The sequence below is a fragment of the Staurois parvus genome, unplaced genomic scaffold (assembly GCF_062004578.1).
Source record: "Staurois parvus isolate SC_StPar_1 unplaced genomic scaffold, SC_StPar_1.0 ptg000066l, whole genome shotgun sequence".
NCBI lineage: Eukaryota > Metazoa > Chordata > Amphibia > Anura > Ranidae > Staurois > Staurois parvus.
Window position 1 is genome coordinate 2,894,627 of NW_028317862.1, and position 13,876 is coordinate 2,908,502.

The following is a 13,876-nucleotide window of genomic DNA, read 5'->3' on the forward strand; positions in this document are numbered from 1 at the left end:
TGATGTGCAGTTAAAGAAGACATTCACACAGAAAACGTATTTTCTTTTACTGTATTTGGTTCCCCTCCCTATTAAATAATCATACATCTTTTTTTTTTCTTTTTTGAGAACCGGGTACCTTTTTTGGTGGTGCTTGCTCCCACTTCCTCTTTCCTTGCCTAAGAATCCTCAGCACTTGCAGCACCCTGGAATGTCATGTTACACAGGAGGCTTTGGGACTGTTTCCCCACAGTTGTCCACGCACAGAGAAGTCTTTTTGGAAAAGCAGAAATCCAGCAACAAATTAGATGCGAGGAAGACAGGACTGGTGTTCTGTTTCAAATGCTGTTTTAAGCATAGGCATACCTCCTTAGACCCAGTCTGTCTGGATAGTATGGTCATCTGCTGACTTGACACCATCCACAGGCAGCTGAATTCTTCAACAAGAAATCAAATGCAACCCAATTGTAAACCTCCAATATTTGTACAAAGGGGCTTTCAAGGCACCCCACTCTGACCACAATATGTATGAGTAAAACAATGTAACTTTATTACAAAAGCAATACAAACATACAGATAAAATTAGTAAGGCTGACACATTTATAAACAGATTACACCCATCATTATATGGCTCAGATAATCAAATCAATCCAAGTCCCAAACATTCTCTGGTAGTCATAGTCAGGATAGCCCAGCATATTTCAATATTATATCTTCTTCAGTGGTAGAAGTGATCATATGTCTGTAATACTATGTGCAAACTTTTAAATAAATAATACACATAAAATAATACTTTAAACTATGTACTGAAAATGCACAACAAAGCCATCACTTACATATACCTGATGTACAAAAGCTTAGTCAGCCATAATGTTAACCCCTTCTCACCGGTACCTCCCAGCACTTTAGGAGGTTTCAAACACCAGGAGGTGGAGGCAGGCATTTAGTTCATCTGACTGCGCTGATTAGCTGTCACAGTAGTCACATGATCAGAAAGCTACCAATTGCAAATAGAGATTTTTCTGTTACCTGCCTGTAACTGTGCCAGGAGCGTGCAGGGCATATATGTGGCCTTCCGTCAATAAGGCCCACTCACCAAGAGGCCACATATATACATTATGAAAGAAAGAGGTTAAAAACAAGGGTGACTCCTGGATCAAGGAATGCCCTGTTAGCTGCCACATGAAAGATGATGGAATGCACTAAAAATCACAGGAGAATTAGCCTAGAATTTACTTGGGCATTAATCTATTAACAGAAAGAAGAAAATGTATAAAAGAAATATTAGTAATCAAAAGTACATTTTTATGAAAGCAATAATTGTTATACAAGGCAAGTGCAAAAATGTATGTATCCATTACCACCAAGTTGTCTTTCTATATGCAGAGTTTTTAGAGCTTAAAAGAAAATCAAGGAGCACATTCCCTTCAAAAAGTAATAAACATAAGGAGCACAATTATCCGTATAACCTTGCATCACCAAGGATGTATAAACAGGAGCCAGGCGCTGTGTAGTTTTGTGATAAAAATAATACACCTTGTATGGAGGTGTGCCTTTAATAATTCATATGGTAAAAAAATAAATAACCAGCCTGTGGCTTTAGGAAGCCAGGTTCCAAGATGGACACTCAGAGGGAAGCAGTGGAGTAGAATGCCTGTCAGTGCAGGGACCACGTGTACCCGACGTCCCAGCGTCCTGGATGACGTCACCACGATGTGGAGAGACGGAGGGGGGAACTCTTGCTGGGCGAAACATGTTGTCCCGGCAACCGGCCTCTTCCTTCTAAAGCTGCGGCTCCAGCAAGAGTTCCCCCCTCCGTCTCTCCACATCGTGGTGACGTCATCCAGGACGCTGGGACGTCGGGTACACGTGGTCCCTGCACTGACAGGCATTCTACTCCACTGCTTCCCTCTGAGCGGACGGGCCGTCCATCTTGGAACCTGGCTTCCTAAAGCCACAGGCTGGTTATTTATTTTTTTACCATATGAATTATTAAAGGCACACCTCCATTCAAGGTACATTATTTATTATCACAAAACTACACAGCGCCTGGCTCCTGTTTATACCTCCCACAAACCGATGTGTTTTTACCATGGCAGCAGTGAGTTTTTTCCCCACCAATCATAGTTGACATATACCATTCACTTATTTCCTTTGGGACACATCTGTGCGCTTTTATCCAGACCGCATCACCAAGGATGACCACAGACCAAGAGCAGAGAGGAAGAGACCTGGCGCTCTACACCTAAATACCCCGCCCAATCAAGTGGGATGGTCATGTGACTTGTTGTGCCCAGTCAAAAATATCTTCCCCTAGGTGGCTGTGTACATAATGCCAATTGACTAGGGCATATCACCCTATTGTGATCCCCCACTTCTGCAGCCACACTGCCACAATGCCACCTCGCCCACATAGACGTGACATGTCCACCTGTGGAAATCAGTGGAAACAACTAAACAGGTGTACCTGGGTTCCGGTCCTCACAGATGCAGGAGCAGTGTGACCACATGCAGGTGGAGGTATGTCAGAGTCGCAAGATCTAAGGAACCACGCAGTCTTCACGAGAGCTACTTGTGGTGTGGATGTTGCGTGGCAGCCCCCAAGATTGTGGCTCCCTACACATCCATGTGGGCACAGTGCACCCAAATAGCATGCTAGAAGGACATCGGTATACTAGGAACCAAGGTACCCTACTGCAGCAAGCTAGGATAGGACACCAGGAAAGAGAATGCAGGGAACAAACGTAAAGTGCAGGAGAGTGAAGGATGCTATGCAATGGTGCACAGAGAGAAAGACTCAGCAGGCTGGAAAAGGCTGCAAGGAAAACAACAACAGGAAACAATGCTGAGAAGGACACACACAGCAACTGGAGCTGAAGGGATCCACGGACAGAAACTAAAGGGAATATAACAGACAAAGGGAAAACACTGAGAACAAAGACAGGATCAAACAACACACAGAATATGGGAATACTCAAGCAGCGGCGAACACCACAGGAACCAGAGGGGTCAGGTTTCCATGTGAAGACACATTGCTTAAATGCTAATACAGGTGCTAAGACTTAATAATACCTAGGTTCAGGGCGGGTAGTCAGGAACCCAAGCAACTCAGACAGAAGGCAAAACACGGCGCCGGATCGATGTGCACGGCAGCGTGACACATGATGTCACTGTGTCAGAAACTGCACCGTAATGTAGAGTCTCCATTCTCCATGTCAGCATCATGACACAGTGACAGACCTGTGTGGGAGCAAGGAAAAGGAGCGTCATGGAGATATATCTCCTCCTGCCATTACATTAAAGCCCTTTTGAAGAAGCACAAAGGAATGGGAAATGCTGAGGACTATAGATGCAGTGGTTGGTCAAGAAAACTTAATCCAGCAGTACCTTATGTCGATATCTGAAGATATCCAGTAGTGCCATCAGCACAGAACTGGCAGAAATCAGTGGGACCCAGGTACACCCATCTACTGAAGTATGGCCAGAAGGGGTATTCATGGAAGAATTGCAGCAAAAAAGCCATACCGTCAACATGGAAACAAGGCTAAGCGATTCAACTATGCACAAAAACATAGGAATTGGGGTCCAGAAAAATGGCAGCAAGTGCTCTGGACTAATGAGTCAAAATTTGAAACATTTGGTTGTAGCAGGAGGCAGTTTGTTTGCCGAAAGGCTGAAGAACGGCAACAATGATGCATGGTGGAGGTTCCTTGAAATTTTGAGGCCAGAATTTCTGCAAATGGAGTTGGTGATTTGGTGTACCCCTTCTTGTCACATTCCTTAAACTTATGGGACTCTTCCGGTAGCACATATCCGCTCTGTTCCCCTCTTGTGTCAGTTACTGCCCTATACAATAACCCTGAGTTTTCCCCTGGACTACAGCCTCTTCATTTTCAGTGGTGGATGAACAATGGTTTGTACTGCACTGGAGTTAGAGAGACCTACTATTTCCTTCAAACATTACGAATGCTGCAGTCTGAATCTTTTTGCCTGTGTCATATTACTAATTTTGTGCTTCACATCAGACAATATCACAACACAGACTGCCTAGAACAGATGTTTTCAAGGGCTGACCCTAAGGGGTGGTATATTGTCACTTCACAGAGTGTCTGTAACCAGGGGCGGACTGACAACTCATGGGGCCCCCGGGCAATAGGGGATCATGGGGCCCCTGTGTCCTTGCCCAAACTCAAAAACACCTATGAAAAAGGTACCAGGGTTATCTCGTGGGGCCCCCTACTGACCCCGGGCCCTCGGGCAGTGCCCGAGTTTCCAAATGGTCAGTCCACCCCTGTCTGTAACTAAACCCAGTAAACTAACTTATCAACTGGATTAGGAGATAGACCTGAAACAGAAATGACTGAATAGACCTGGAGGACTGGAATGCCTGGACCTCCAGAATTCACAAGGCATCTTACATTTCCGGTTAGTAGAGACTTACTACAAGGTCATGTCTCACTGGTATCTGGTCCCAGCCAGATTATCTAAAATGTATCCAGAGGTCTCAGCTAGACGTTTGGGAGGCTGTGGTCAGGAGGGTTCAATGTATCATACTTGGTGAACTTGGAAAAAACAAACATTGGACCGTGGTTTATGGACTTTATAGGTACAACACCAGATATAATACAGAGCTCTATGTGAATGGATGGTGGCAACCCTCGAATACCTATATTTGTGTCATTGTTTTCGTTAGTGTATACTCTTACTACAGTGAGGGACCACCACCATAACCGACATAAGGGTGCAGGGTATTACTACTTGTATTTTTTAATGTGATCTTAGTGAATATTTAATTGCGCATTAATAAATATTGGTGCTAGGTTTAATCCTAGACTCCCATCTCTCCTTTCAGCCCCAAATCCAATCGCTGTCCAAATCTTATAGACTTCACCTCCGCAACATCTCCAAGATACGCCCGTTCTTAACCTCGGAAACTACTAAGCAACTTATTCACTCCCTTGTTATCTGTTGCCTTGACTACTGTAACTCCCTCCTCATTGGCCTACCGAATCGCAGGCTATCCCCTCTTCAGTCTATCATGAATGCTGCTGCCAGACTCATCCACCTTACTAACCATTCTGTATCTGCCACCCCTTTCTGCCAATCCCTCCACTGGCTTCCCATTGCCCAACGGATAAAATTCCAAACATTAACAATAACATATAAAGCCATTTATAACTCTGCCCCAAATTACATCACCAATCTTGTCTCCAAATATCACCCAAACCATACTCTTCGCTCCTCACATGACCTCCTGCTCTCTAGCTCCCTTGTCTCCTCCCATGATCATCTCCAGGACTTCCCCAGAGCTTCCCCCATCCTCTGGAACTCTCTACCCCAATTTATCAGACTATCACCTACTCTGCTCACTTTTATGCAATCTCTGAAAACCTATCTCTTCAGGGAAGCCTATCCTGCCCTCAGCTAATAATGGAATCTTCTACTCTTCCTACCAGTCCATCCCCCACAGTTACTACCTTTTGTACCACTAGCCCCTCCCTCCTAGATTGTAAGCAGGAAGAAACAGGTCCCTCCTAACCCTCTTGTATTGAACTGTATTGTTGCTGTATTGTCGTCCGCTATATTGTAAAGCACTGAGAAATCTGTTGGCGCTATATAAATCCTGTATAATAATAATGCACACTCTCAGGTTTAATTAGAGGGTATGTACATCCAAATTGGAGGAAGGGTTTAGGAATTACAACTCTTAAGATTATTCATCCCCCTTTTTTCAAGGAACCAAAAGTAATTGTACAATTGAATCAAACACTGTTTCATGGCCAGGTGTGGGCTACTCCTTCATTATTTCTTCATCAATTAAGCAAGTAAAAGGTCTAGAGTTTATTCTAAGTGTGGTATTTGCATTTGGAATTTATTGCTGTGAACCTACATCATGTGTTCAAAGGAGCTGTCCATCCAAGTGAAACAGGCCATTGTAAGGCTTCAAAAACTAAACAAATCCATCAGAGAGATAGCAGCAACATTAGGAGTGGCCAAATCAACAGTTTGGTACATTCTGAGGAAAGAAGAACGCACTGGGGAGCTCAGCAACATAAAAAGGCATGGACATCCACAGAAGACATCAGTGGTGGATGATCTCAGGATCCTCTCTATGGTAAAGAAAAACACATTCACAACATCCAGACAAGTGAAGGACACTCTCCAGGAGGTGGGCGTATCATTGTCAAAGTCTACAATCAAGAGAGGACTGTACCCTCAAATAAACCTGAGAGTGTGCACTTTCAGCCCATATCCATTACATAACTATAGCTTGAAAATGTTTTGGTAAATACCAGAAAAAAACTAAAATTGTGCCTGTGTCCAAATATGTATGGATCTAACTGTATATATGACAAGGTAGACAACTTGGTGTAACAGTTGATCTTGACCTCAGATGGATTCTAACCTGATTGGATTGGCCTGTGTATGGTATTCCAAATCAATTCAAGGTACACGTTGAGCTTTGAATATCCGGTTGTAGATAGATCACGTGGTCAATTTGCATAGCTGTTGTTACATGTTGCTGAGTTACTGATAGTTTCTTATACTGCATTTATAGATAGTTGGTTCTAATTCATTAATATTTGAAAGTAATTGCTGATTTGAATTTCCAGACATTATTTTGGATTGGATCATTGTACTGTTTTTTTTTTTAATTGTTTATAATTTATCATCACCTATTATATTTCATTACCTTTTTGCACTGATTTTTATTATTAATAAATATACATTTTTGCACATTATTGATTTTTATTTAGTCTTCAAATTAGCGTAAATAAAGAACTTGGACATCAGTTAATTTGTGAAGATTAGTAGAGAATCTGCTTAATTTCAGATCCCCGTTTTCATAAATTGTATACTGATTATTTTCTCAGAGCTAAAATTCTGATAGTGGTGGCAATGCCTTTCTGTGGGGTTGCGCGAGTGCTGCTGTTGTCAGGGAGTTGCATTTCACTGATGGTATCATGAATTCACAGATGTACTGCTGTATATCGAATGAGAAGATGCTACCCTCACTCCATGTCCTTGGTCGTTGTGCACTTTTCCAACATGACAATGATCCAAAACATACATCTAAGGCTACTATATCATTTCTGAAGATCAAGGTGAAAGTAATTCAGTGGCCAAGTATGTCTCCTGATCTGAACCCAATCGAACACCTATGGGGAATTCTGAAGAGACAAGTTGGGCATCCCTCTCCATCCAGCATCCAGGCTTTAAAAAAGGTTATATTATAAGAAAAACAATTGAGGCAAATATAGGTATATACCAACATATTTTATCGCTTAATTTCAAGCGCTGTTACCGTAACCAAAAAAGCAATGATAAAAGAACAAACTGCCCAAAAGGTGGGCAACAAGTAGTTACTATGGTGACAGATAACATGTGAATTGAAAAATTCTAAAAAAATCAGTCTTTAGTACCAAGTATCTTAAAACATCAATCTTTATTACTTTGTTTAGAAGTGAGACTTCAGTGTGGATTTGGACATCTTACACCGCAAATTCAATTCGTAAAGATAACATGAGTATACAAAACAAACATTACATTCATTAGTGAATTAAAATATCCACGTCCAGATGCCTGTTTAGGCTCACATACGAGTGGCATACCGCAGCAATATGCTGCCTAGCAGTGTATCATAAATTAAGGTAGCCCTCATATATGAGTCTGGGATCCCATAAGGCCCTGAAACATCAATTCACATTGTAGTGCATCATGAGCTCATAAATATGAATAGAATTGCAAGTGTCAATTTCCAATATGGGCCAGGCCCTATGTTGAACAGTGAGGCAGGTCTATAATCAAATGGTGGATGAAGGATTGAGTCCCATTCAATAAGTTAATAAGCCCCAAGGAAAGGGGCTAATGTCCCCGATTTTCTTGTTGCAGGTAATAGAGACCGCATTTGGCATAAAGTTCAAGCAGGACACATTAAAAGGCATGGAGACAAAGGCATGAACGCAGCAATAAAGTTAATAGAAAGTAATAATGTAGATAGCGTTGCTCCAAAAGTATAAAGAACACTATTGGCACTGGACCTTTTTAACTCCAAATCTCTTCTGGTCTTCTGGACCTACAGTAGGTGTAAAAAATAGGTGCATATATAAATAGTAATATCTCTAACCTGTTAGATAAAAATGAAGATAAAATAAAATTGGATAAAAACGAAATAAAATACTTTTAAAAAGTCATACACTTATAATGACCGAATGAGGAATACAGAGAATGCTAAGGGAAACTGGATGAAATGAAAATGTATTTTATCAGACCAAAATGGGCTGGACAAAAATGTAATGCGAATCCGTACCCAAAACTATGTCCGTGTGCGGAGACCAACTAATAAGACACCTCCCAGATGGCCAATGGGGTAGAAAACCATCTGGAGGGAAAATATTTATTCTCCTGAGCTCATATGAAAATCATATATATACATGGTGCCCAATTATGTCATATTGTGATCATACAAATGATAGGGACCTGACACCTAGGAATATGACAATGTGACAAAGTGCTACACCAGAAATCCAGTGTAAAGACCTGCAAAAATAACTATGAAGACTACTAGTGGTGGCTTGTCACATTGTCTGTATATATTAACATTTACATGCCGTTCATAAATGCGCATGCACAGTGCCAAAAATGGCAGATGATATTCAGCTATCTCCAGCGCGCATGCGTACTGTGGTGGCAAGTCAGGTCTGTGCATCTGCATTGGCTACTTCATCGCATCGTGTCATCGCACATGCCACTCCGCATCTATAAAACAACACACCTGCTTCCTGCCTGCCATCATTTCTCAGGAGGATCGGCCTGCAGCTTTGCTGTCCTCTACCAGCACGTTTGCCTGTGGAACTCTGCTTGCACATGCCACCGAAAGAATCAATATATTTGCAACCTAGTACTACCACTCTGCCACAGGTATTTTGGGCATTTTTGTGTACACATAAAAGTTCAGTTTGACTTTGAGAATTCAAAAAGCACCACTTCCCTGCCTATGCCTTTGCCTAAGCCTACTCGCACAGACTATGCAAATCGTTCTTTGCTAGTACTACTCTGCAAAGGAGATTATTTTTGGCATTTTTGTGTGCACTAAGTTCAGTGTGAGAGTGCAAAAAGGCCATGCTGCTTGCCTGCCTATGCCTAAGGCCTGCCTGTGACCTATCTGCTTGCCCAGGCTACAGCCACATGTATGTGATTGTGAATATGTGTCCTACACTACTGCCACCACCACTGAGATTATTTGGGGCATTTTCTGTGTAAACTAAGTTCAGTTTCAGAGTGCCAAAGGCTATAGCGCTTGCCTGCCTAACTCTGCTGACACAGGCGAGGCCCCATGTATGTGATTGTGAACATGTATATACTACTACACTTCTGGCACCACTGAGATTATTTTGGGCATTTTGTGTGTGCACTACGTTCAGTTTTCTTGGCCAGACAGGAGGAGGGTGAAGGAGAAAAGTAAAGATAATAGCGGCTAATGCTGGGCCTGGCCCAGCGGCCACTATCATTTTTGCTTATCTCCTTCACCCTCCCTTATTGTTCTTGTGCTGATAGGGTGGATTTCCCTGCCCTGCCTGAACCGTGGAGTCTGGACTCCCAATCACACCAGTTCCTCCTATACCACAGTGCCACCACTGCCACTACCCAAAAAATACCTGTTGAAACTCCTGAGAAGCATTCCCTTGGCTTCATCACGGTAAGCAAATACACAATTGGTTGTAGCGTGTCAACAAATGAGTCTCATGGTGTTCTTCTCTCCCTCTTTGTACTTTAAGACTACCCTGCCTGCTCCATCTCCGCTTGCTCAGCGCGCTTGCCTGCATAACTCTGCACGCACAAGCCACAGACTCAGTATGTATGCTAGTAATACTCTGCCACTGAGATTATTTTGGGCATTTTGTGTGCTCTAAATTCATTTTGAGAGCACAAAAAGACCACACCACTTGCCTGCTTAACTCTGCGTATGCAGTGCTGGCACAGGCCACATGTATGATTGTGAATGTGTACTACTACTACTCGAAACACTGAGATGGATTTTGGGCATTTTGTGTGCACTAAATTCAGTTTGCTTGGCCAGGTGAGTGAAGGAGAAAAGCAAACATAATAGTTGCCACTACTATGTTTGCTTTTCTCCTTCACTCTCCCCCCTTCTGTCTTTTTTTTTGTGCTGTTAGGTTGCATTTCCCTGGACTGTGGACTCCCAATCAAACCAGCTCCCATACAACCACTACCATCAAGAACTACCACCTGCCTGCCGCAACTCCTGAAGCATTCCCTTTGGTTTCAATCCAGTAAGAAATTAGAGAATGTTTTTGTGGAGTTCTTTCTCAAAGAAATTATATGTTATAGTCCTCATGTTTGTGCTGTTAGGTTCTCCTGCACTGATGCCACCCACTATTGACCAGCAGGGCACTGCCTTCAGTCCGTCTGGATCTGATCCCTTTTCTTACAGCTCTGTCCTCTTGTAAGTATGGCTGCCTGTTGTTTTGGAATGTCTGTTTATGTTACTGTCGGAAGGGAACTTGGGTGGAGGGAATAGGAGTCTGTGGGGATTGAGGTCATATAAAGCTAATGGGTTTTTTTCTTTTTCCCTAGCAAACTCTACAGGATTGAGAAAGCAGCTGTATACCTCTACAGACACCACCACATCCACCACCACCAGATTAGTCTCCTCAGCACTCTGTCATCCACCTGACTCCCTTGCCAGCCTCACTCTCCCATATTTATGGGCTGGTCCACCATTCTACCAGGGCCTCCAAACCTGGTGTAATGCCCTGATGCAATGTCAGTTGCAGGATGTTGAAACATACACAAGATGGCAGTGTCCTGAAACTCAGTGACACACACTCTGGTAAAAGCTTTATGAATCCTTTAGGCTGAACTGCGGGACTTTGTCAGAAGGCTGCTAATTGGGGTTTTCCCAGAAGAGGTGGCATTTGGGCGGAGGCATATAAATGTGGAAGCCCAGGAACAGGAACAGAAGGTGAGAGGGGAGAGAGCTGGAGAGGAGAAGTAGAGAGAGAACAGTGCTGACTGCCAGAGAACCGGACCAGGTAACAGAGCCAGAGAAAGAAGAGGCAAGGAGGAGTCGCTGACCACCAGTCTTGCCAATCTGTTCAGCCAGTCTGCCAGCAAGTGACCCGGAATGCGGTGACCAGACGAAATTCTGCAAGGGAGGCCATTGAATCTGTGGGGGCCCCATCCGCTGACATTGAGAGACAGCCAAGACCAGCTGTAAGCCACCAATCAGGTGAGATGCTCCTATTCACTAGATAAACATGAGAACACTGACATTCTCATATCTTCTACTTTTCCTGCTCCTGCACATAGGGGCGGACTTTTCATTCCGTTAACACATGTTGCGGCATAGTTCCCACAACCGCTACTGCAGAACACATTTTCAGCATATTACAATTATCAGAGCTGACCACAGTGCATGCCTTCTGCAGACCAGATTATGCCAGTGCCAGAGGCCTACCCTCTTAAAGGATCTTCTACCACAGTTGCCATTGGTTACTGCAGCCCATAGTGGAGTTGCCCTTTGCCAACAAGACCTACTGCCAGTTTTGACACTTTATTTGCTTAAAGCTGCCCTTTTTTCTCATTGCATAAAAAGGGGACAACACCCAAGTCAAGTGCCACCTAAAGGGAAAGTACTTGTCCTTTCTTCTTTTTCTCCTTGTGTTAATCCATAAGGAACTGTCACCTACATCTCTTCTTACTTGTGCACAAACTGGGCCCCAGTGAGCGCACAGAATAATCCTCACTGCATTTAAAGACATTGACTACCCTGGTCAAACAGCTTTTTCTATCTCTGAGGGCCCAAAATGAGCTAGTTCAACTGTTACTAGTTTTCATTGCTCACTGGGGATTGACAACACCTCAGGTTGGAGGTATTGGGTTAACTTCTGAAAAGGAGGCCTGGTAACACTGATTGAGATTCTGCTGTATGTGTTGTTTCTTTATTTAGCGTTGTTAAGAGTAATAATTGCCATTGCACGTACTAATACCATTTTATACTGTTTAACCAAGCTTACATTGAAGTTTAATATAAACCTCATATCAGTTTACTCTCATTTGTGTATGAGTCTACCTTCTGGTGGTAATTTACTCTGCTCAAAAGAATCCTGTGGTGTCAGCAGGGGTTAGGCTTTCAGAAAGGGGTCCAGAACGACAGGGAGCCTGAAAATAACTCAGGGGGTAGTGCTACACTGGGTTTGGTTAGACTCCCATAAATATGCAGATTAGGTCTCACCTCTTCTGCTTGCTGGCTTCTGGAAGGTTCCAATGATCCTCCAGAACCAGGTGGAGGCGATAGAGTCTCAAGATGTTAAGCCATCCAGTTTGACCTGCAGTAACCCGACCTTAATCACAGACTCACAGATTTACCAAGAGTCATACACAATAAATCTGCCTACACTATTCTAGTAGTACTCTAGAGGGTGCTACAGCTGGATAGTGACAGTCCGAATGCAGAGAAGCTGATGCAAACCCGGTGTGGCAATCAGCGCGACCGCTGTGATGAACTGGTTTGCAGAATCCCGCAATAGTAGCCAGCAATCTATCTCTGGAGCAGAACAGCAGTCCCCCCTATGCTCAGCTCTGGTTCCTGGGCTAAGAGAGAGCCAGGCAGTCCCTTGCTGTAGTATTCTACAGTATCAGCTTTCCTAGCATCCCTCTGTATTCAGCTTTCTGGTAGTTGTAGTCCAATTGCCACTCAGTAACACAGCATGCACTGGATATAGGACTACAGATCCCAGGATCCTCAGCTGTACAAGAGCTGTATCCACTCTGCTAACAGGAAGTGATGTAGCAGTCCCAGTACTGGGCACAATGGGAAAAAGGATTAATTGTAGTTCCATTTGTAAGTGTCCTTAGATGGCAGAGTGATATAGCTGGCACCTGGCTACATTGAAATAATCATTGTTTCTTGTATTACCTTTGTTATTTCCTTATTACAGCGCTTGTCTATGTCTAGATAGGAGTAATAAATGAATCATGTTCTGCACTGCAAATAAAAAAAAGATAATACAAGCAAAAAAAAAAAAAAGAAGTCAGAATCCAGTGATAAAGTCCATACAGGTTGCCTAATAACATACATTATATATAGGCTATAAAAATACTTACTTGAGCAGTAGCTGTGAGTAGCTGGTTAAGATGGCACTCTGCAGGATTTCATTTTTGCTTTTACTATCTCAGGTGCTTTCCTTCGGAAGTGGCTCCATAGTAAAACTTACCAATGGAGGCTATGAAGATATAGTCTTTGCAATTAATCCTGGTGTCCCTGAAGACGTAAAAATTATTCCCAACATACAGGTAACCTAACTTTCTAAATAAAGTGGTTTGTAGTATGGGCATCTATATATCTATTTCTCATTCTGCTACATATAACTTTTTTATTGGTTATTAGCATGTATTAGGTATTAGAAATTTTATTTCTTTCCAACCACATCATTACGTAAATTGGATAATGGAAAATCATGTGCAAATATGGAATACAATTTCAAACAATGCTTAACTACTGTATATCTCATATTAATTAAAAAAAGATTACTTTTAAAGTACCAACCTGTAGAGTTGGGTGGGACAATAGTTTTCATGTCTGTTAACAACTTAAAAATAAATTACCAAGCTTCTAAAATGGTTTAATCATGCATAAGCAGGGTTTTGGAAGAAGAATGTATGGTGTAACAGGTTCAGATCTTTAAAAAAAAAATACTTAAATAATAAGACTTGTGTGCCTTTAAAGAAGGATGAAGATTTCAGTATTTAATGAGCAAAGTAAAGTGTGCAACTAAAGGTATAATGTTTTTGGGGGAGCCATCTTCCTTTGTCTGCATCTAAATATTTTATTTCTCTGTGATTATATTTTACCATTGGAGGAGAGGTTTTG

At 42.5% G+C, this 13,876-nt stretch overlaps 1 protein-coding gene across 1 annotated transcript in view; it reads left to right on the forward strand.

Annotated features, from left to right (window-relative positions):
* Positions 1-13,140: 13,140 nt before the first annotated feature.
* The window catches only part of LOC149469604 (calcium-activated chloride channel regulator 1-like), a 59,250-nt gene continuing 58,514 nt past the window's right edge, over positions 13,141-13,876 (forward strand). Inside the window, exon 1 of the mRNA XM_089668959.1 lies at positions 13,141-13,299. Within this exon, the coding sequence (XP_089525085.1) occupies positions 13,141-13,299 (159 nt within the window). The remainder of the gene's footprint in view (positions 13,300-13,876) is intronic.